Source organism: Poecile atricapillus, chromosome 2 (assembly GCF_030490865.1).
Source record: "Poecile atricapillus isolate bPoeAtr1 chromosome 2, bPoeAtr1.hap1, whole genome shotgun sequence".
Taxonomy (NCBI): domain Eukaryota; kingdom Metazoa; phylum Chordata; class Aves; order Passeriformes; family Paridae; genus Poecile; species Poecile atricapillus.
The window spans coordinates 54,642,872-54,668,054 of record NC_081250.1 but is presented as its reverse complement, the minus strand read 5'-3'; the positions used below and the strand labels follow the sequence as shown (position 1 = coordinate 54,668,054).

Below are 25,183 nucleotides of genomic sequence, written 5' to 3'. Positions count from 1 at the left end.
TATTCAGCACTAGAAGCCTGTAGCTCTTACATACTGGTAAGAGAGAGCAATGGCATTTGGTTTGATTGAGCATCTGTGAGGATTGCTCATCCTTAACTCATAACAGAAGGCAACAGAAAATTCATGAAATCAAGAAACTGTTCCAAATGAAATTTCGTGTTTTGACTGAAAATATGCAATGTGATATAAGATACTTGTAAGACCTGGAAACAGCTGCAATCTGGAAGACAGAATTGTATCCTACACTAATACACATTTAAAACACCAACTGAATCCAAACAGAAGACTACCTAGAGATGTAAGTGCTTAGAATGGGGTAAGCTCTACCATACCAAGAACTCCCTACTTAATTTTAGGAAAACCAACAAAACCCCTCACCATGGACAAGAGCTGATGAAGATACTTGGATTTATCTCCTTAAAATAAAATCCTAAACAAACAAACAAACAAAACCTCACCCCAAAAAATCACCCACAGGTAACCCAAGATCAAATGCTTTGTAGGAAATCAGCTTTAAGGTCTAACCTCTGCTCCCACTTCAACAAATTAAAATGGAGAAAATCTAGCCTAGGAAATATAAATTACCTGTTTTTCAGGCTATGTAGACAAAATGGTATTTCTACTCTGAATCTCAACTTGTTGCAACATGTTTTTAACATAAAAAGCACACTTTCTCTCCCCCTGAAATATCTTTTAATTAACAATGCTTTAGAATACAATGCATAAAGAGAAGGAAAAAGCAGAAGTCTTTGTTCTAGGTGTTAAAAGTCACATACATAACCTTGTGAGCTATATCGAAGGGCTATTTATAGGTAGACAAAGTTCATTATGAATGCTTACCTTCTTTCCTCCTGTTACAAATTGCTTGAAGTGGGATCTTACAAAATGAGGATGAACAGCAACAATCTGGAGATGGTGGGGGAAGGGGGAAAGAGAGGGTTGTGACTTAGATAAGAATTTACATGAAGCACAACATCACTTTTTAAACTAAATAACCTTTTGTCAATTATCAAGAATTACAGCTGAGTTCCTTCTCTGAAGTAAAGCCTAGTTGTTTCAGACATTTGTTTGCTTTTCCTAGAAGAGAAGATAATTCTTCATATTATATTCTGTATGACAAGTGTGATACTGAGGGCCATGTTACACTGAATGGCTACTTTTCTGTACAGCAAGCTGTAGAATTAGGGCCAAACAGAACAGGACTGCTGCAAGCAAGAGTTACCACGATTAAATCTGGTCTGGGGTCTGCCTAAAGGGCACACACACCTCAGCCCTGTAAGAGGACAACATTATGTAGCATCTTACAAAGTCTCTTTGCCTTACATGTTACATGACAAGTGTGGAGATCCAGCTGTATGAGCAGTAAAGGCCTTAGGAGGCAAGTGAGTCACACCTGGCACGTGTGAAAACTTAATGATCCCATTCCTTTCCCCCACACCCTAAAGAGCAGCTGCAACATGGAAGACCCTAAGCAGCTAAATGCAAACATTTGCCCACATCATCTTTTCTCCTGCATGATAAGTTTGCTGTTAAAAAGGTTTTCCCATATACCTAGTAGAGGTCCTTTTTTTTTTTCAACAGCCAGGCAGACACACTTCTCTAAAGCAGAGTTGAACTCAAGTTTTCCCTTCAAATAGGATACATCAATATCACTGCCCATTGCCTTATTTTCAGGCAGGTTTAATGGATATGAACTGGTTGCAAAATATTGACCTCACATTTAGCAGAACCCTCAGAATTTGTGTCACAAATCTACAAAGAAATGTTGAGATGGGTAAACCTGAAACAGGACAATTTCTCTTTCACTTTCCCTTTTATATTTGAATAACTCTGTAATACTTCTTACAAAACCAAGATTGGCTTTCTTCCTACCTAACCAGATCAAAAGCTTTTATATTGAGACAGAAAACTATTTTCTAGTGACTTGAATAACATTGCAAGGAAGTGGTATTCCTCTCTCTCATTTAGATTGAATGTGACCTTTCTGTTATTAAAGACAACACCACCACAATTACTAAAGATTAAAACAAGCACTTACTTTAATAGGACAGTCAAACGTTTCATGAAACTCTTCTGCTGAATATAATCCAAACACTTGAACCTGAAAAAGTATATTGAAAAACCAAAATTATTTGCCTAATTTACACTGAACAATTAACACTGAAAGTAAAAACCTTAACAACTAGAAGATTAATTTGAATGCTAACAGTAACATTTTTTTTCCTTAAGAAGAAGAAACAATTAACAATTCAGAGCTAATTGATATAGTTTGGTATTCTACTGTGACATATCTCTAATTTGCAGCAGTACAGAAGTAATTCTACGAATATTTTTCCTCTTTTCTTTTGTTACAATCACAGTAAAAACAATAAGTTCCTTTTGCTTTAGGCTGATCAAATCTGTTTAACAGATAGCAACCTAACTATGGTAAAAGCAACAGAATAACATTCAGGAGAAAATAAATTAAAAATTCTTCCTTTCTGAGAAAGAATGGTAGGATTTTTTCCCTCCAAGCAATACAGGGTTTACATAAGAAAAGAAATTTGTGACAATAAAGCAGAACCAGCCTGAAATCCAAGTTCCATATATTTCTAGGCATCCTCTCCTCCTCCCAAGTGCATACAGTACTATTTTGTTTTATTCCATGATCACTGGAAATGCCTTTCTGTGAAGATTCCTCTCTTCTCATTTATATCGAGGTAGCAGGCCATTTAACAGTCAGCAACAGAGTTGCAACCATAGGCAATCATAATATCTATCAGAATTAATCCATCTGAAGAAGTGTCAACATCAAATTTAAAAAAAAAAAAGTTTCTACTGTCAAGAGAATGAACAGCTTTTTTAAATGTTTCCTTGTCTTTAGTTTAGAACAAGTACAGAGATATCAAGTGTTTATGAAATATTGTTAGACTCAGATTATATGACTACAGAATAAGGTCTCTCAAGATTTTTTTTAAATACAGCCCTCTTTTGGACTCATGTCTACTCATTCAATGCATAATATTCCCTTTCCTAACTCTCAAATGAGACAGTTGACAATCTGATTCCTTCAGAACTTAGGAATAAAATGGGGCTGAAGACTTATGACCAGGAATTAGCAACTGATTTACTAGCTATGATTTCCAGAAAAAATAATAACTGGCTTGCTTTTTCATTATGTTTTTAAGAGGTTTCCACCCTCTGTCAGAAGTTGTTGAAACAAACTCATCTGAGGAGGGATAGACACCACTGGAGGAAGGGAGAAAAAAGAGCATCTCATGGAGCAATGTATCTGACAGCAGTTCTATTTAAGAAGGCTCTCAGACAGGCTCCCATTATTTTCTGGAAAATTTTCTGGAAAAGGTAATTCCTTCAGTAACTCTGCTCTGCATGTTCAGCATTGTACTTAATGCTTTTAACCTTATTTCTTTCTTCCCATCATGATTCCTTCAGGGGAAAAATAATTTTTAAAAAAATAGTAACAAGAAAATATAAATCCCTTTACAGAGAAACCTGAAGAATAAAGTCAGTAAATATCCATAATGGGCCACAAAAAGTGAGGCTTAATTGCTCTAAAAAGATCAATTCAGAGCACAAGAACCCGCAAAGTTCCTGCAGAGAGTCAGGAAGACAGAGTAAAAATATTAAACTTCAGGGAAACTACAAGAGGAACTAAGCCATCAGCAAGGAAGTAGGACATCCTTAGAGTGGCTCCAAATTCAGCAGTCTCAGTGAAGTTAAAAACATCTCCACCATCTCCTTTCAAGCTTGTCTCCTGGATACATCTCCTAAGCAGCATTATCAGCTCAGTCCATTACTCATTAGCGAATATACTGCCTCTAACAACATGCTTTAAAAATACTTCTGCATGCACTGTGTCGAGCTGAGCTACTGCTCCAAAGGATTAGAAAAATCAATATTTGGAGACTGTGAGATGTATCACAAAGCTGTGATTATGTAAGCCAGCCAAAGGGTTGTATTTGAATTGGACCTGGCTGTAAGCCTAGAAAACCTTTGGGCTGATGTCTAGAGGATTTTGTTTTCTGGGTTTTCATCAGTTGGCACATCATATTCAATACAACAGCCTACATAAAGTAAGAAACAGAGGAAAGAGAACATAAGAAAATAAGACAGAAAAGAGAAAGGAGAAAAAAAAATACATAAACATTAAAACATGTTAAAACATAACACTGCAAATTCTGTGAAAGCAGAATCCTCAAAAATTACAAAACAGCCTTCTCAAATTAAAAGCAATTAATCAAAATCAGCAACAGTGCCTTCAACATTTTCCTAATATATCACTGAATACGGCAATATGATATTTCTTTTAGAGTATGACAACAAAATGGAGTGGGCTAAGAGGAAAAAAACAACTCTGCAGAAAATACATGTTATCATGTTTACTCTAGGGACATCATCTAACAGTTTATTACTTCTTAATGTCTCATAGTCTTCAGAAAGAAAGTGATTCTTTTGCTATTACAAACCTATATTGGATTTATCTATTTCTACTTTCCAAGCCCACTCTGTTCACAATGCTCTTAGACAGCTGGAAAAAAGGATACTATGATTCTACTACATTTTGCTAGTCCTGTCTGATTTTAAACATCCAGAACCCACCACTCCAGTGCTGCAGACTTAGCTGCTTCTTTGCTTCCACATGTGGAAGAAGTAATCAACCATCAGTGTTCAAAAGGCAGGAAAACAAGTCATATTTCTTGAAAAAATGTGTTATAATTCAAGGATATTCTTAACAACAATGCTGTTACAGGCATTAGAGATGACACTAAAACATGCAAGCACATGGGTTTTCAATATAATTTATATTTCTCCATATAAAAAACCTTACAAGCCAGCATAAGGGTGCCAGTTACACTCTTCTTATGTAATCATATGGGAGCTTTAGCAAAATCCGGAGTCAAATCCAGGTTTTTCAAGACAATTAACTATGTTCAAAACTAACACAAAAATACTAATCTAAAAGTCTCCACAATTCTGAAGATGCAAGCCTGTTTCCAGTTCTATTTATATGAGCACCAAAATTGTCTTACACCCTAACATTTCAATACCCAGCAGATAGATTAGAGGGCTAATATTAGTTATGATTTCTGCTCCTTTCCATGCCAGTGGTGATCAGCTACAGCTGACTTCGTTAGAAAGGATGGTTTTCAAAGAACCAAATGTGTAGGACAGAAAATCTGCAAGTGGTTCTCAAAGCATTTGTTGGACATGTATGACATACATGCAACAGGTTTTGACATTGGGTCTGGATGTTGACTGTCAAGAAGAGGGTTAGAAAATTGTGCTGTGCTTCTGTGCTCTCCCTGCAGTCTACACAGCTAGATCAAATCTAGTTTGAGGATCAGAAAAAAAAATAGTTGTAAAATAGTAGTCGTAAAATAAAATATATCAGCCAACAGAAGATACAAGGAGGAGGTCCTCATCGTAAGGCCTTCCCTCAAGAAAATAAATGGTTTCCATCTCTACCATATTGGACTCACTTTGATATGTGAAAATTCACTCTGCTTATCACAAAAGAAAACACATCTTCATTAATTGGTAGAATATACTTGCAGCTGACTCAGAATTCCCAGGCCTCTTCATTACATCTGCTTTTTTGTTTAAAACTGATTTAAGAAAATTAAACTGTTTTACTTTACTGCTTCACTGTTTTTCCCCCTTGTTTTTTTGTTTTTTTTTTTAAAGTATTTCACCACTTTTACAATACTGAATCAAGTTAATAATGACTTTGTAACTACTTGTACAACTATTTTAACTTCTTACAATATCAACACTCCCACTATAGTAAGGAAAGAGCTATAAGGAATGAAAGTGACACTTTTGTAATGACCAGAATCCAGAAGTGCTACATTATCTAGCCAGGAATCTGCCATTTTCTTATACAGTAGCACAACATACAAGTATGTATTTTAATCAATTTTAGGGGTATATTATTTCACAGACTCGAGCCCTTCTGGATCACATGGAAAATCTAACTTCTAAAATACCCAAATCTTTCAAATCTCCAGATGAGGTTTTCACAAATGTAGAATATGGTGAAGCATCAATGTCCCCAGACTCTAAGAATGCAAATATACTGAATATTTTACCTGTGATACTCCATCCCTGTGGCCATAGGATTATATTTTAGACTGCCTTTTATAGCATGCAATGTCACACACTACATCCACAATAGCTATTTCACTAAATGAAGACAGTCACCATTTAAACTATTGAAGTCTTTTCAAATAGAGCCACACCAGAGTAGGGACTATGGGGTTTTTAGCATTTCTGAAATTAAGTATATTTAATATTAACTTAGAATACGAAAAAAAATGTGTATGGTTTGCCGCCTCACTGCAGCATAGTGGATACTGAGAGTCATCCACAGTCACGTCTGAGAAGCCTTTACAGCAACAGCATGGGCTTGCTCCCCAACACCACAGGAAAACCTAAATCAACAATGCTAACTCAACATTTTTATTAGCCTGCACAATTACTCACCCTTGCCTTATTCTGCTTAGACAAATAGGATACTCTTGTGGTGTTTCACACAGGATGTAAAATTCTACAACCACTCTGATAGGCACTAGTATCCTAATTACTGTGTCAAGATACTGACATCAAGATATCTCTCAAAAACAAGAGGCCTGGATACACAAACTGTCTGCCTGCCTATTGAGGGAAAAATAAAAATGTATTTGGAGTGAAAAAAACCAAATGTATACAGTCTAAAGTGGTTGCTTCCCCATTTTTCCTATTGCAAAATCCAGCTGTATTTTAATTTAGAGAACTTCTACTGAATGCAGCACTCCTCCTCCCCCAAATCTGCTGTGTAAGAAATGTTCTCCTGAGTAAGTAAATTGGATATTGAGAAATTATTGAAATGATTTTTAATGTACTGCATTTGTATATGGGCATGATATTAAAAAAGAAGCTTAAATACACTCTGTGAATTAGAATTTTATCATTGCAAACCAACATTAGAAAATACTGTCATTGACTGAAAAAACAAAAAGACATTCTTATAACTGGAAAATCAATCACCAAAACCACTAAATGTCACAGCTCAACATTCCAGAGAAGCACTGATAATTGTTAGTTATACACTACACAAATGATATATGTCTTCAGTCAAGGAAGTAGGTGTCAGTTTTTTAGGAAACTGTACATATATTGATTTTACATTTATTTAACGTGGCTGTTGTAAGACACTTTATTCTTCTGATAAACTATGATTGTTTATCAAAAGATTCTGTAATTCAAGAGAAACATTCATAAAGTGTGTGAAAATGAAAACCACCAGCCCACAGAAATCATGTCCACAAAATCCAATTTTGTGGATTTATAGCAGAAAGGCATTAAACTACTGTCTTGCAGGAACAGCAGAGTAGTCACTGAAGTATAACTGGCACAGTAGTAATGATTAAGTTGACATGTCCTCCTGTCACAGCTGTTAATCAGCTTAATAGCAGTTACATTATTGACATTCTTGTAATTACTTTTCCTACAGCATATTTGTGCAAAATATATTTGACTTTAATTTTAAGTATTCAAAGGTGAATTCAGTTCTCAATATGTATGGTCAAAATAGTGGTACTAAATGCAGGATTCAAATCCACACGTTATCACTATTATCCTAGTGTTAATACTAGGACTACCTTCTACCTCAGCAAATACATAAATAGATTCGTTGTACCTTCCCATCTTCTGAGCAAACACCCATGTGTTCTCCACTTTCATCCAGGCTGATCTGATTTATCTTTACTGGGCTCTAGAGAAAGAAAACAAACAAGAAATATTTTTAAAGTTACATCACAAATTACATGCTTTAACATTCCTTGCACTATGAAAGATTTACATCTTAATGACTAAGTAATGTTTAGTTGCATGAACCAAAAAACACAGAATAGGTATTTCTGTGACAAAGCCAAAAGTCTTCTTTCTAGCCTTCTGCCCAGCTCTAAAATTTTAACTTTCTTTTTGCAGTTGCCTGCCTCAGGGCTCTGGAATTCCGATGAAGTCCCAGGCTCCCAGACTTTAAGCATCTGTGCCTGTGCATCATGGCTATTAGTTCCCACTATCGAAACTTGGATATAATGGTGACCACAAAGGCATCAGAGCAACTGAAAACTTCTCTAGTTTGGTCTGATGGCTAGGCTTGTAATTATTTCTTTCTTCAAATTCCTTCTCTTACTTTCATTTTTGGCTCTAATACTGTTCTCAGAAGTGAGTATTAGAAGGTATTGAAGTGCAATACCGGTTTTCCTTCTTAGACAAATATAGAGAAAAGCCAGAAAACTGTCCCAATTTAATAAATTTTCCTGTCCCTATCCAAATATACTTTTGGTTCTGACCTACAGGGTTAGACAGCATCTGCTACTGTTTACTTAACTTAAATAGCTATTCATACCTGCAGTACAGAGGACTAACTTATTATTTGGATAACCTGATTCATATCCTCTTGCATATAAAACCCAATCCAATTATATTCAAGTACCAAGAAATTTCTTATGTATTATGATCCTGATATCACCCCCTGTAACAAATAGCTAATCATTTCAAGAATCACTAAAGGATCTTCACACAGTTAAGTCTCTCACACTTTTAAGAACAACTTTTCTTATTCTCATAAAATATTGAATGGATTGAACCACAACTTAGATCACTCCTGTGATTCTGACTATGATAAAATAAATCCATTGTATGTTTGTGTAAAAAATAAAGTGTCACTGGAAAAGCACTGCAGTTGTGGGATCACATTAGATGTTACACAACTATGTCTGAAGGATCACAGGTTCTTGTATATGCTGTGGCAGTTGGAATTGCGTTAAAGGTATATAATAAGTATTTAAAAACACACTGTCCACATGGACTATCTACAGCAGATAAATGAAGGTGTTCTCACACCCTTTGGAAAGCTTTTCCCCCTATAATCTTTCACACACACAACTAATTTCAATTCAGAGAAAGGAAGCTTTCTTCTCATCCACTTTGAAAATAACATATGCCCAAATCATATTTTCTAGAAGCTTCTTTATAATCAAGGTTGAACAACTGAACACTGCACTGCCATAGTTGCCTGTTGCTCTGTTGGGAATGGCGAGAAGAATGACACAGACTCTCCTGTGAGCTGAACAGGAGAGTTCTTTCTCTCCCTCTCTAGGTTTATTACTTCAGATCTTCTTTTATAGACCGATAGGTGAAAGTGCAGAAAAGTAAAACTCTTATTGGTTAGTAAACTAACACATCACCATCATTGGTCAGCAGGGTACACCGCCCCTCGACCTTCTCTTGCAAGAAAACAAGAAACTGACAAACAGCACCTGCAAGGCTGTTTTCTATCTCTGAAGATTGTTTTAATTCCTCCTTATGATTTCCCAGGCCACTTTCTCAGGCGAGACTGAGAAAGTTATGCGGCCTGTTGTTCCACAGGCACTGTGCTCCCTGCTTTTGCTCATAGTTAGCATCCATAGTTGCCTGATGAGTTGGGAAAAATACACTGCCTTTTTGCTTTCCTTCTTTCTTGTGCATGGAATACATAATTCTTTGTCTCACCACAAAATGGCACCTGGAAATACTGCAATTACTGTCTATCACAAAGTGGTCTTTCCACTCTGTGCTGTTTGCAAAGAAGTTCACTGGGAATTTAAACCAATTTTCCTTGACTTATGTGCTCCCGAAGTATTTTTGTTTGCCACAGACTGGTTATGCTGAGTTGCTACATTTCAAGATCAGACACGAGTGCATGACTAGCAGTGCAGGCAGCTGGTGCACATTCCACAGCTGTGTTCCTCCTGTCACATTTAGGGGGTGATCAGCAGAGAAGTATAGCTTAAGCTCAACACCATCAACCTGATGGTGGGGCCACCATCCTTCTAAAAGCCCTGTTCTCAGATATTACTCACAGAATTGGGTAATTCCACAACTAGAGGATGCTGAGTAAGGCAAGATGTATCAGCTGTCAGTCCGACTTTCTAGAAGCTTCATAACCAGCATGTACTTTTATTCCTGCCTTGCCTTGAAAAATGCCTTTCTGAATTTCTGTTTTGCTCATCAAGGTGCAAGAGAAGACTTTTGTCGCAGTTGGACATGAAGTAGAAGTGTGAATTCAATCACAGCAGCCAGAACAAGATGCTCAGGAAAAGCTTAATTTTCTGAACTTTTCAGCTTTTTATAGGGTATTACGATACAGGTTTAACACGACTGGTAAAGGGAACACCAACTCTCTGTCCCATTGGTGGGACAAGAGAAAAACACACTAATAACAGCTGTACAGAACTGTTTCGAGAAAATGAAATTATTTACAAAAATAGGCCTTGAGCAAGAGATGTTCTCAAGAGACTTTCCCTTGGTAACAGATCAGCCACTGACAGGCTGGAACTCTCTCAGACTCAGAAAAATCAGGTCCACAGACTTTGTCTCTGTCTAGAGGTGGGCATGGGGGAAAAGCTAGCATGTCTGCACTACTCCCTCTACAACCAGGAACACCTCTGGCCCTCTGAAAGGACAAGCATAGAAAATTTAACTGAGTTTATCATGGAAGTGGCATGGGTTTCTTTTTGTTCTGGGCTGCATCTAAGTTGCCACTGCCACAACCTTCTCACTAAGTCCCTTCTCTTTATTTGTTCTGTTGCAACTGCATAGACAAAACGTCTGTCTTCAATAGTCCTGTCATGGCACAGGGTCACACACTAAGGTACAGTGTATGTACTCATGTTCTCATTACCCCAGGACCTACATTCACCATCAGGCTGACATTACAGCAGCAGCAGATCTGGCAGCACTCCAGTGTGGTGAGTCTTGTTGGAGACACTACCGCAACAAGACCCAAGACAAAAAGACAGGACAAAATGGGACAGACCAGAGGAGCTGATGGCTCAATACTACAGACCACACTGTTTCTATTTTCCTGTCAAATTACTTTGATAAAGTTTGACTTTGAAAAAATGAAGTGTAGAAAGTAGGCAAAGTGGACTACGCAAGCTATCTTCACATAAATGTTGAAGATGAGGATCAGGATGATGGAATTTATCTGTTGTGATGTGGTTTGAAATCCATATGGCAATACTTTGGGGATTAAATGTGAGATTGTACTCAGGTAATAGTGCCCAGCAAGGCAAAACCTCTCCTGCAGGATACTAAGGATAACAGGGAGGGCTTCTACAGGTATGTGGAAAGCAAAAGAAAGACTAGGAATAATGTGGGCCCTATCTGGAAGAAAAGAGGAGACCTGGCTACCCTGGACAAAGAGAAGGCTAGGGTTCTCAATGACTTCTGTGCCTCTGTCTTCAATGGCAAGTGCTCCAGACACACCACCCAAGTCATGAAAGGCAGATGCAGGGACTGGGAGGATGAAGACCCTGAGCCCCCTGTAGGAGACAACCAGGTTTGAGACCATCTGAGGAACCTGAATGTGCACAAGTCATGGGACCCAGTGAAGTTCATCCGTGTGTCCTGAGGGAACTGGCAGATAAAACTGCTGAGCCACTATCCATCATTTTTTAAAAATTGTGTCAGTCAGGTGAAGTCCTTGATGACTGGAAAAAGGGGAATATAATTCGCATTTTTAGAAAGGGGAAAGTGCAAGACCCAGGGAACTACTGACTAGTCAGTTTTACCTCTATGCCAGGCAAGGTCATGGAGCAGATTCTACTGGAAACTATGCTAAGGTACCTGGCCAACAAAGAGATGACTGGTAACAGCCAAAATGGTTTTACAAGGGGAAAATCATGTCTGACAGATCTGCTGACCTTCCATGACAGGGCTACAGCATTGGTGGACAGAGGCAGAGGAACTGACATTGCCTAGCTGGACTAAATGCAAAATGTTTCACATTCCTGCAAAACATCCTTGTCTCCAGATTGGAGAAACAGGGATTTGATGGATGGACCACTCTGTGGATAAAGAACTGGCTGGACGGCCACGCACACAGAGTTTTGGTCAATGGCTCATTGTCCACATGGAGACCTGTGATGAGTGGTGTCCCTCAGGGGTCCATACTGGGGCCGATACTGTTCAACATCTTTGTTGGTGACATGAAGAGCAGGACCAAGTGCACCCTCAGCAAGTTCACTGATGGCACCAGGTTGTGTGGTGCAGTTGACACGACAGAGAGAAGGGATAGTGACATCCAGAGGGACCTTGACAGACTTGAAATGTGGGCTGAAGCAAAACTCATGAAGTTCAACAAGGCAAAGCACAACGTCCTACACCTTGGTCACTGCAATCCCAGACACACCAATGGGTTGGGCAGAGACGTGATAGAGAAAAGCCCTGCTAAGAAAGACTTGGGGGTGGCAGGTGCTGAAAAACTCCACATGAGCCAGCTGTGTGTGCTCACAGCCCAGAAAGCCAATCAAATCCTGGGCATGCAATGTGGCCAGAGGGTCAAAGGAGGTGATTCTGCCCCTCTACTCTGCTCATGTGAGATCCCACCCAGAGTGCTGCGTGGAGTTGTAGTGTCTCCAACATGAGAAGGACATGAAACTGTTGGAGCAAGTCCAGAGGAGGGCCATGAAGTTTGTAAGAGGACTGGAGCACCTTCCCTAAAACACAGGCTGAGAAAACTGAGGCTTTTCAGCCTGGAGAAGAGAAGGTTGCATGGAGACCTCATGGCAAACTTCCAGTACTTGAAAGGGACCTACTGGGAAGCTGGAGACTTTTCATCAGGAACTGCAATGATAGGACAAGAAATAATGAGTACAACTTAAAAACCAGAAAATTTAGGTTAGATATTAGGAAGAAATTATATACTGTGAGTGTGGTGAGACACTGAACAAGTTGCCCAGAGAGGTTGTGGATATCCCAACTCTGATAGTGTTCAAAGACAGGTTGAATAAGGCCTTGAGCAACTTTGTCCAGGGGGAGATGCCCCTGCCCATGGCACGGTGGATTAGGACTACATAATCTTTACATTCTAACCACTTAACATTCTGTGATTCCAAGATTCTAGAATGTTGTCAGTGGAAAAAAGGGTGATTCCAGAGTATTTGCTTTTTTTCCCCACATTCAAAATAGCACACAATACTTCCAAACTTGCTCTACTATTAAACAGAGATTTGATGATACAGTATTTCATAACACCATATATAACTAACAATTTTTTACAAGCCTTCTGTATGCCCAACACCTCAATCAGTTGCTATTAACTTTTTCTTTCTCCTATTATTTTTTTCCTTTTTGTCTGCACCATACACAGATGACAATCAGGGAAAACAACTAAATTCAACTAAAGGAGACCTGCTCATTTACACAAATCTCCTGCCAAGTTTCAACAGGAAATGACATACACAAGGCAAAGCAAACACAGAGTAAATTTTTTTCAGTACTCAAGTCAAACTAGCACATTGACTATGTCAAGTCAGCCTGTTTGCTGAATTTACAAATCAGAACTTTCTGTGGAGCTCAGAAAGTGATGATAGATTATGATAGTCCAGGCTGAATATTACATGCATTTAAAAATAAAGTTTCAGGAAGAATCTAATGCCAGACTCTTCTTTTTGAGAGTTAAATAACAGTGAAGGCTATGATTTCCAGAGCTATGTTCCATTGCAAAGCTGTTTGAGAATTAAGATCTCAACCTATCCAGGAAATCAGAAAGAAAAGACCACCGATAAAATTGTGTTGTGGTTTTATGTCCATCTATTACAAATTGGTACATATATTATCTAAACCAAAGTGTTTATTCCAGAATCAGCTCCAATTCTTATTTTAATAACCATCATTTGTTTAAATATACCTCTGTGCCAGTCAGCAAAGCTACTTACCATTTCAAATTAATTTGCATTAAATTAATTAAATTAAATTGCATCAAAATTAATTGCATTTAACTGCATCCAATATCCTGTGGATAATTTTGATATTTCAGAAAGGAGGAACACAAATAATACTGTGGGTCACCCCCTCTTACCCTGCTTTTATTTTTCATTTTTTTTATTAAATTTTATAAGCTCAGGCATGAAGTTACAACTGCCTTTCCCTTGTGGTTTTTTTTAAAGCTTTGTCCAGCTAACTCACTGAAGAGTTTATTTGTCTGACAAAAGAAAACAGGCTTTGGATTTTACAGTAAAGGAATAAATGGTAGATCTCTTGCAAGATCTACCTTTACAGGACTATGAAAGATGAAGAATCACTCAAGTTTAGAAAAAGACACAAGAAGTCACTAACTCATAATTTGAAAGACTGATTATTTAATACAGCTGGAACCATGATATGCACTGGGTTTTGGTCATTTGACTGTTTTAAAGATATTTTAAATACCTTAGGGTGTTAGAAAAAAAACTGTAACATGTATGAGAATCTAAAATTTAGAACATATAATCCATGTAAATATCATTCAGTTAAGAGATGATCTAATCTTAAACCTCATGTCATAAAACTAGAGGCATCTGTATATAAAATGTTGAAAAAACTACTCTTTATTATTTTATTAGCACTACATTTGGTAATCTTTTTTTACCTAATCAGGACCCCTAGCATTAGGCCAATCAAGTAAAAATACATGACTATTTTGTTATCAGAATGATACTTCCAGTACTGTATAAGTGATAATAACACACACTGAATTTCTCAAGCAATAATCCAAATCTGGCAATAATGTGGATCCTGCTAGTTAGGAATGGAAATACACTTATATGATTTACCTGAGAACAGCTTCAGAATTTAATAAACTGTTGAAGTACCAGAAAAAAAGGAAGACATACTTTCAGGTGAATTTCCATTAGCTGCAGATTTCCTTCTGATGGAGACATGTTTGGAATTCTGGACAACATAACTAAGTTTGACTGTTCAAAATCAATAACGTCAAGCTGACACCACAGAACAAAAAAAATGTTACTTTAATGGACGATAGAGAAGTTTAGGTAGCAGGAGAGAAAGCTAGCAGACACCTTGCACATAAAGATCTCAATGCAGACTTTTGCAAAATCCTAAATTTAAAGGAAAGGAAAATCAAATATCCAGCAGCAAATATACTTCATATGATAATCAATTACCTAATGTAAAGTGCTTGAAATAAATGCTCTTACTATGGATTAAGTCAGCTCTTCAATTAGGAGTAAATTCATGGCCACTCAGAAAGGTTCTTTTAATTGTGTTCTTTGTGGCAACTCCTTCTCCCCTGACACTCATCATCATCCCACCTTATACAATCAGTCCCCCAATGGTGAACCTGAGAAATCAATCTGCTAATGTATAATTTGTAAAGCTCCCCCGACTAACAAATGGATAATTGATTCTTTCACAAATGCTGCATCCCAATGGATATGAACTGGATGAACATGAAACGTAAGACTGGATTTCACTCCAATTCTGTGAGAAATGCAATATTTACAAGCTAGGAATCTAAACATTTTAATAGTTGTCTGTGACTTCACGCCTTTTAGCCATGGTTTGCAGGCAAGCCACATGCACATTAGGAGTGTGAAAAGCAAAGCAGTGTTCAATCATACTTACAGCAAAGCTCATTTCACTTCAAGAGATTCCCATCACTTCAACAACCCCCTTAATCAGTGCTTTCGTCCACTCTTTTTAAAGAATTTTCAGAAACTTTTCCTAAATTAATTTAAACATTATTATTTATCTCTGTGTGAGGAGTCAATTTAGCTTTGATTTGTCTCAACACTGGTTGTCAGAGGCACATGGGGGACGGTTTGCACATGTGCCATGTGCAGGAGGCAACCAGAAGAAGCCTTGTCTCTTGGAGGACTTCACCTGGCAACACCTCCCATGGGACAATCAGTAGGAGACAATGAACTCCCCAGAGAGGTTCTCCAATCAGATGGTGAGAGGTCTCCACCAATGGACTGCAGTGGGACATTGGACTGGGCCAAAGGTCTCCTGCCAGCAGACATACTTTGGGAAGAGCCAGAGGGCATAAAAAGTAACTACACCACGAGCTGTGGGTTTTCGTTTCAGGGGGTTTTGGGGTTTTATGCTTTTTGGGGACTTTTCTTTTGGTTGGAGGCTTTTAAGACTTGCTTTTTAGCTTTGGCTTCAGCCTGCTGAGGGGCTTGCTGCTGCTCGCCGTTGTGCCCTTGCTGGGTGGCTCCCTCCTTTGCCCTGACCCCAGCCCGCCTTTTGGCTCTCCTGCCCTCGCTAGCTCTTGCCCGTCCTCGTGCCTATCCTGCCTCCCTGTGTCCCTGCCTGAGCCACCCGCGTTCCACGCTGCCGCCCCGACCCAGCCGTTCCCCAGATGCTCGCCGAGACCCTGTCCAGGGTCCTGGATCTCCGGTCGGAGCTCCCGCTCACAGCGTGCGCAGCGCCGTCATCGCAGGAGCCTCTTCCAGAGCCGCGCAGGCTCCCTAAGAGCCAGCGATGGCATCCACAGGCAGGCAGCGCGCACACAGCCCAGAGCCGGGACAGCGACAGCACTGACCCCGACTCGCAGGTGGCAACGCCCTCTCTTCCTCTCTGTCTCCTCTCCCTCTCTCTCTCTCCCCCAGTCCTTTTCCATTTTCCTTCCTTCTTTTCTGTCTTTTCCAGCCCTCTTTCGTTTGGGCAACTCGTTTTTATTTTCTTTTTCCTTTTTTTTTCCTTTCCTTTTTTTTTTTTTTTTTTCTGTTACCAATAAATCATTCTCAAATACAACATTTGCCTCGTTTGGCTTAATTTAGTTCCTGACTATCCATTTCTGAAAGAACTCCTCACAGTTTCCCTCAGGGGAAGGCAACACTGTGCATACACAAACACATATATACCAAAAGAAGAAAAACACCTAAGGGTCTTTTCTGCTACATGAGTATTAATCTGGAGCTGCATAATGATTATGTAGCTGTTCTCCATGCTAAGGCAAGTTATATGTATACAGTTGCATTATAACAAAAAAACTGTCTCCTAAAAGTGTTTATGTTTCACTTACTCATGTTTCATCTGCATGCCATTCACATAAACAAGTATGTAAAACTCCGAAGTACAGCAACATGATCAATCAACCCATGGTTTTATATGTTAACCTACTGGAGTATGGACTACCATTATTTGGTTTGTACTATTTCCACCATGGTGGAGGTATCCAAGTGTAAAATACTGATTTGCAAACAGAAACCACATCAGTTATTGGTATAACTAAACTAAGATCCTCACAAAATACAAGCCTTGCTTTATGTAGGATGAGGAACTTGCTTTGAAAAGCACCCCAAATCCTCAGCAACACCTAAGCACAAGTGTATTACATGTTGTGTGTCCCATCTGTTTTGACTTCAAAACACTCATACCCAGAGATCTCTCATACTGAGGAGGTGTCTAAAAAGAAACTGAACCCCTGCACTTTTCTTGCCCCAAATGCTGCAGCATCTCACTGACTCACATGCATTTTGCATATTTGTAGAATTTTATTGAAACAATACAGGCAAAAGCAGCTCAAAACCCAAATTCTGATGCTGTACCATGATTCACCTATAAAAAGACAGAAGCATACACATACCTCTGTATTTACACATAGCTGAGAAAAAAAGCATGGTAATGCAAAGGTCTAAATTGAAAAGGCAGCTGTAGGAATTACACAAAAAGATGTTCACCACTGCCTGCAACAAAGTAGCATACTCTGAATTCACAACACCTGAAGTTTCATTTGCTGAAAATTTACTAATATCCACACCAAAGAGGTTTAGTTCAACAATACTAGCAGTGAGATGCTGGTAAGTGAGAATTCTTGCTCCATTGCATTTCCTATAACACTCTTGAATCTGTCGTTCTCCAAATGAAAAATGGGAGATTACGTTGGTTAGAAGAAAAGGGAGGGGGGAAAGCTCAGGAGAGTGACAAGGTCTGGGACTCAGAACAATAACAACATGAACTTTTATTTTGTCTACAGGAAGGCAGACCTTACCTACAAAAACAAAGATCTCAAAAGCTTGTCTAAAACTAAGGGAATATAAGGACAAGAAGTCACTCATATAGAGTCTAAGACAGTGAGAAAGAACAAAAAGCCTACAGTGATTTCAGTATTTTCCACATCAGTGAGTCCCTTAACCTTGTTTGTCAATGGCAGGGACTAAGAAAAAAAAATATTCAAGGGAAAAAAAAATATTAACAAGGGATCTCCCTAAATCTCTAGTAGTTACTAGATAATCAGAATGCTTGTTTAGGAATGATGGAACTATTACCAAAACAAAATCTATATTTGAAAGCCTAGACTATTTCCTAGCAGAATTGAACTGTTAGCTAACTGATGGATCCAAAGAAAAATCTCTTTTCTATTAAAACACTGCTGTGTAAGGAGATATCCTCCTGGGAACTCTGTGCCAAGGAAAGCAAACTACTCCCATTTCCTTCTCCCCCCAGGTCCCCTTTGCCATTCTCTGTATAACTGTAGGGCTCTTCAACAATGTTACGTCCTGAGCCTCCCTCTACTTCTTTGTTGCTATCTGTGTATTAAAGCCATCTGAGAATATGAAGCAATATTCCCCATCACACACCCATGGGGAACGCTGAAGTACAAGGGGAGGGCTTAGGAAAGTCTGCAGGTGATAGATATACCTTCCTTGGAAAACCCTACAGCCCCCGGGGAGAAAGACTATTCCAGGCATTGTGGAGGTTCATCTCGCCAATTTCTGTAACTGCTTTCTTTTTAGAATAGTTTGCCAACCACAATGAACTTGTGAGAATTTATCTTCACATATAAACATTCAAGAGAGGCTACTGAATTATTAAAACGGGCTTTGAAAAACAATCTCCAAAACATATCTAAAACTCTGAGGATGTAACTTAAGGGGCACTTTCACTGCTTGTTTCTAAAAGAATACCACCACCACTGTCATTAATTTATTTAACAGAATTTAGTAGAGTTCCATCCTTGAAGTGGAAAGTATTTATGTATTTTATTTGGAGATTTTACTCCATTTCTTGATAAGCCATGTTTCAGAAACATGACTAATGAAAAAGGCTAAGCAGGTCATACAGTGCTCAGGGCTCACGCACTGTTGTGCCAACATCATTTACAGGAAGGTTTTCTGAACAGCCATGATACTCATCCCACTCTCTGACTTAACACAAGATAGAGGACATCACCCCATGGAGCTTAGAAACCCTGTTTCTCCGCACATTCCACACAGGGCCATTATTTTCTTCATAGTTCTCTTTTTTTCTATAAGCTCCTGCAATGAAAAACTGCAGTAAGCACTTTTTGCAATTATTTTAGCTTGTCAACCACTTTACTACAGACAATGATCCAAACCCAGCGGCTACTGAAATCACTGAAAAGATCTCCACTGATGGAATCAGAGAGATGCAGAAATACTATAAAGGAATGAATTCCCTTTCCTGGCTGAAAACAACATAAATACTCATATTACTGGTATACTTAAATATTAAACTGGGTAATCAATGTTCAAGCTCAGCCAACACCTGCACCTGCAGTGTCATTTTCCACATAAACTTCCAGTTATCAACCCTGATACAGATTGGCATAAGTCAGAGCCACATGTAATAATAAGCACATTTTCTGATTACTGAAAGCATTGTATTCTCTTTGGACAGCAACTCTGAAACTTTCATTTGCAATTATAAACATCTGGCAAAGTCTTGCAAGTCCACCAGAGATACTCAGTCAATGTTAGGTGTCTGATTTTTGTCAGGATCCTAAAAACATATGCAAACCAAAAAGATGGAGGGAGATAGAGAGTTCTCACACAAGTAAAAACTGTGTATTATGAAGTGCACTGTAACTTACTGTAAGTAGTATATTGTATGCCATATTCATCTTCAATTCATCTTCATATTTAGTTTTCCCTATCTTACTGTCACAATGAGGATATGGCATACAATATACTACATCCTCATTGTGACAGTAAGATAGGGAAAACTAAATATGAAGATGAATTGATCCTGTGCAAGTTCCTCAATGCATTTACATACAAAGAGGCTCTATTTCAATACCAGTGAAGTGTAGATTTGATTGCATATCATAAACTTTATTTAAAGTAGATCAAAAAAGCAAACAGATTCATTCACTCCATCTTTACACTGCTCACATTTCAACGCTCCTATCCATAAAACTGCCAAGATCTTCAACAGCTAGACTTCAATTAGCAGCCAGTTTAGGATTACAGTGGTGAATCTTCCAACACCAAAATACCAATTTCTGATGTTTCTTACGCTTTTATTTCTCTGTGTCAGAGGACACTGAATGAAACTAATTTCTTCATCAGAACCACAGTGGAGATGGCCAGCTTGACAGTAGATACTTTTATCAGCAGCCACTCTGAGGGTATTAACACCAGACACTGGACAGATCTGGACTGTACATGTTTAATATTCCATCACAAGTGCAATAAAGTGCTATACACTCTGACTCTTTAAAACAAATAAGTCTCATACTTCAGAAAGGAATCTTTATTAGAATTCTTAAATTCATTATCAGTAATATCTTCCCCATAGAAAAAAGTACTTGGTTTTGCGTTCATGTTTTGCTCATCATATTATGCCCCTGTTATGTCATTATCTATTTTTAATAGTGCTGTATTTTTATTGTTAATGGAAACAAAGGGCTGTAGCTCTATCATTAATGTCAACTTGTATAAAAAACATTGTCCTCCAGAACTCAGCCTTTCTAAGTAGGAAAACATTTTCTAATGTAAATAATATTTTATTAATGCCTGAACTCTTAATAATTCTGACAGGCAAACTACTATTATTCTATATATGCACGTAAGTGCCTGCGTTCCCTATGGACAAAAATGCCATCCAGGTATAATACCCCATTTGAAAAGAAAACAGCCCTAAGGATCAGCAATACACTAGCTTCCTAAAATCAAACCTCCCCAAATCCTCACTATGCTTTTAAGTGTTATTAGGTTTTAGAAAATGCACATCTGAGTTACCAGTCTTCTATGAAAATACTTTATCAGTGCTACTTGAAACTATCTGTTTCATTTGTGCCAATAAGACTAGAGCAATCTGGCACAGTGGTCCACTTTCTAAATAGTCATGAGATGTGATACATATTCAAGCAGCAAATGTTACCAGACCTGGGTGGTAAAAGAGTGAGAAGGAAAAAAAAATTGTTTTAATGATTTTGATGTATCTTAATAATATCACAAATAATTTTGTTCAAAACTGTTTGAAAGTGACACACATAAATTCACTTAGCAGGATTACAGTAAGGAGGATCCTCTATTTGATCTACCATAGAAATAAGAAGCAACAAGGTCTGTTGAAATACAAGAAAACATATTGGAAACTTTGTCCTTTCATTGAACAACAGTGCTGTATTAAATACTACAGCAGTAATGTCCTTAATGTCCTTCATGTTTAGCATTCTCCCCTTTGGATATTCAGTGCTTCATTTTTTTTTTTTTTTTTTTTTTTAAATCATGCAGAATATGATAGCACCCTACCAAGAGAAAGTGAACTATTTTCTATGTCTACATGCTTGTGACATCACAGTCCTTTACCTCATTAAAAGGCGACATAATAAATTTCTGGTGAAATCAGTGACAGAAAGAGGGCTGCTAAGGCACCTTAAATGTAATACATTTAGAGTTTGTCATGAAATGCAACTGACAAACAACGGGATACCCACTCTGAAGAAAAGTGATTAATACCGAAGAACAAAAAAGGAGACTTCTTCCTATGCTTCTGTGTTAAAAAAAAAGAAGAAAACAATACGCATTTGAAGGATAATGAAGTTGTAGAAGGACCATTTGGTCTAAAGATGGGGCTGTAATCCTTCTCAAAAAAGGCACATGGGCAACATAGTTGCTAGTCAAGAGTTCAAAAGAGAAGGAAGAAACAATTGCTATTCCAGAATCAGTGATAAAATATATAGGCTTTATACTTTAATTGAAATGAATTAGATCTACAGAATATATGTTACTGTTTGCTGCAGTACAAGCACACATCTGACTTGTATGAGCTAACAACATTCAAGAATAAATGACTGGACCATACAATACTTTCTGTAGCTGAACTCATACTTCCAGCTAAACTTTTTACATTATTCTCCACTAAGCGACAGTTATTCAAACTACAAGCTTAAAAGAATAATTGAATGAAACGGTCACACTTGCCTCAGTTTTGAGCAATAAAAATTAATCATAAGTGATCCTAAAATTGTTTAGAACTCCCACATTTCATCCATACTCCAAGCAACATTTCTACTAGTAACAAATGCCTGCCATATCCCTTTGATCTTTTTGGTTAACTAAAAATTTTAGCAATACTCCTTTCAAAGGAAAGTCAGATACAATGTTACAAAGACAATGTGCAAAATATGTACAAGAGGCTGGTTTTTTCTTCTTTCAGAGAAGAAATGGAATGGCATATACGGAATAATGGTCATAACACCACAATTTCTGCCAGTCTAGGCAAGACACCACAGGTACTTCATTATTTTTGCCAAGGATGGTTTTGAATCTTCAATAGCCCCATAGATCCCATTGGAAACAGATCAGGTCATAAGAAACCTAGTAAGCACAGTACCAGAATAAACATACAAAACATACTGTCCAAGCCTTTATACCAAAAAAAAACAGATTCAAAAGCTATCTGAGTTATTCCCACAACTACTGTAAAAACCTTTGGATTTCCAAATCCTCTGCAGTTAAAATGAGAAGAGCAGATAGAAGCAGAAGTGGTGTTAAATTTGGTGTAGACACTCAAGACTTAAAACAAAAATCCCCAAAGATGACATTTTTATCCATTTGAAAGAGCTACAGGCTGGTGTATAGCACTTAAGACATAAAAAGCAACACCCATTTGGGTGAGAGGTCTCAAGGTGGAGAAGGAAACCTGTCTCTTGCATAGACACTTGCTTCTATCAAAACCTTAATCTTTATTTTGGTTTTTGGAACTATCACTTAAAATATCCCACTTGGTTTTGCAAACAAAACAGGATTTCAGCTTCAAATTTAACAGGCACGGTGACACCATGCAAATACTAACACAGTGCTACCCAGATCTTTAAATTCTGTTGCTTCACTTCCTGACTAAATTTTCTTACATAGCTTGACACCAACATCTAAAATGATGTAGATCAGGTAATAAACAGGGAATTTTAAGTAGTCTGTCAAAGTAAGTGACATTTATATCATCTTAGTCTCAAACTCTCATGCAAAGTTCCATCCAAAGCAATTTCTTCATTATACAATGAAAAACTAAGTTACCTTTCCCATTGAGAGATGTTGCATAATTTCCCACACCAGTCAGTAGGTTTTGCATCATTACTAGCAGCAGCGCTTAGTGCTTAAGAATAACTGTTTCTTTGTTAGAAATATTTTTTTCTTGTTAAAAAATAAACTCTTGCTAAGAGACATCAAGTCAACTGAAACCTCTGATGTTTTCTTTGTAACCTGCTGAGTTAACAGCAAAACCAATAGGCCACAGACTGACCTTCAAGCAAGGTCTTGCTCTACAGGTTGGTGAGTACTGTAACTTCAATACACCCAAGGGCAATAGCACCACCACAAAAGGTGAAACTCCCTTTCAAGTTTTCAAGGTAGCAGAGATGATGTAGTGATTCTGGATTACTATCACTCCAATTAAAAACCCGTCATTAAACAGTGCTACACAATGTGTGACAATCAAGAAAAAACCCATGATGCAAGGAAAGAAAAACACTGTAAAAAGAGATGCTGTGAGAACGTATCCTTCTGAAACTCTAGAAGTCACAAATAGCTCACAAATGTTGCATGCTAAAAAGACTTCAATTTCTTTGTACTAAGATAAGCTTTAAAACACTATTTACATCATTTTCTAGACTCATGCATCACCACTGAAACACCTTCAATACATTAAACATTTAAATCCTTGTTACTTATAAAATAGGCAATCTTTCCCCTTCTAAAAGACTATCACTGGCACCATCCAAGACTTCTTACCACTTTTGCTTTAAGCTTGATGTTTATTAGAAGACCAGAATGGGGACAGGTTTTCTTACCCTTTGAAAGCTTTTTGATTTGTTATGTAACTAAACATGTTTGTACAGCTTTCTCCATATCTACAAATTCTTAATCCACAGGATGTCAGTTCAGGCAATAATTATATTAATAAATTGTAGACAGTCTAAGAAGGAAAGAAAGATGGAGAGACATTTGGAATTAACGTGCTGTGAATCAGCCCTGCATCATCCTTTGTCAGTGGAATTAGCAGGCTTTTCTTCCCTCTTCTTGTTGCCTTTTAGTAATAATTTTCAGTGCATTTGACACATTTCATCTCACTCAATGCACTGAACCCTAATACAAGAGAACACCAGTTTGTCAAACATACGTTACTGAGGATGCATACCAGTTAATCTTAGGCAGCTGACATTGTCAAAGACAAGCCACCCTGGCAAGAGCTACAGAAATGCTAGGCAAAGAGGAGAGAGGGACAAGAACACAAGCACAACTGCTGAGATACCAAGTAACACGAAAGGCCAAAGCCTCCCAATTCCTGTCTCAATTCCTCCCAAATCACAAGTATCTCATAACAGTTTCAAAGCACACATTTCCACTGTTGTTGACAAGAGGAGTTGCAAGCCTGAAGAGACTAGTTGTCCACTTGGCATAGGATTCAGCATCAGTTTCTTGAATTATGTAACTGATCTCTTTTGCACATAGGGAATCACATTGTTATCCTTACTATTAATTTCCGCAATGTCACAAGACAGAAAATATCTGCTGAAACATCCTTTCAAAAAGAAAAATACATGAAAGACACTCTCCAGATACACTGTTTACTGAAAACAATTAAAATATTTCAGTATTTTACTCAGAAAAAATTCTATACAGAAAATTCTATGTACAAAATAAATACAAAATTCTATATTCTAATTTCCAATAATCAGTAACAAAAGATACTTCTCCTATTAACAACTTCAAGATAGAACTATATATGCCATTCCACCAATGAAAAAGGTTCTGAGAAGGAATTTGTTCTTTTGGATCAGAGAAAAACAATCAGAAAAAATACCTCTAGTGAAAACAGCCTTTGCCAGCATATTTACAAGAAATGCTTCGTCCCTTTGTGTGATTTCAGGAAGTAAGTCCCTTTTTTTTCAATAAAGGGTTAGGTTTTATTTGGGATTTACAACATTTAATTACTTTAATACTTTAATTTTATACTTTAATTAATACTTTAATCTTAATACTTCAAATTCTCTCTGAGAGACAATAAAGAAGTATTAGTAGGAGAGAATTGAACGAAGACCCCACTGAATGTTTTGATAGTGATACCTCTAGTCTGAAATCCAACATCTGAGAAGTTCAGGTTAGAAGGCAAATAT

At 37.7% G+C, this 25,183-nt stretch overlaps 1 protein-coding gene across 1 annotated transcript in view; it reads right to left on the bottom strand.

Moving 5' to 3' along the window:
* Positions 1-25,183, bottom strand: part of VPS41 (VPS41 subunit of HOPS complex) — a 105,476-nt gene that overhangs the window by 54,496 nt on the left and 25,797 nt on the right. The window contains exons 5-7 of the mRNA XM_058832028.1: positions 7,679-7,753; positions 2,039-2,101; positions 841-906 (exon numbers count right to left, since the gene is read on the bottom strand). Of these exons, the coding sequence (XP_058688011.1) occupies positions 841-906; positions 2,039-2,101; positions 7,679-7,753 (204 nt within the window). The remainder of the gene's footprint in view (positions 1-840; positions 907-2,038; positions 2,102-7,678; positions 7,754-25,183) is intronic.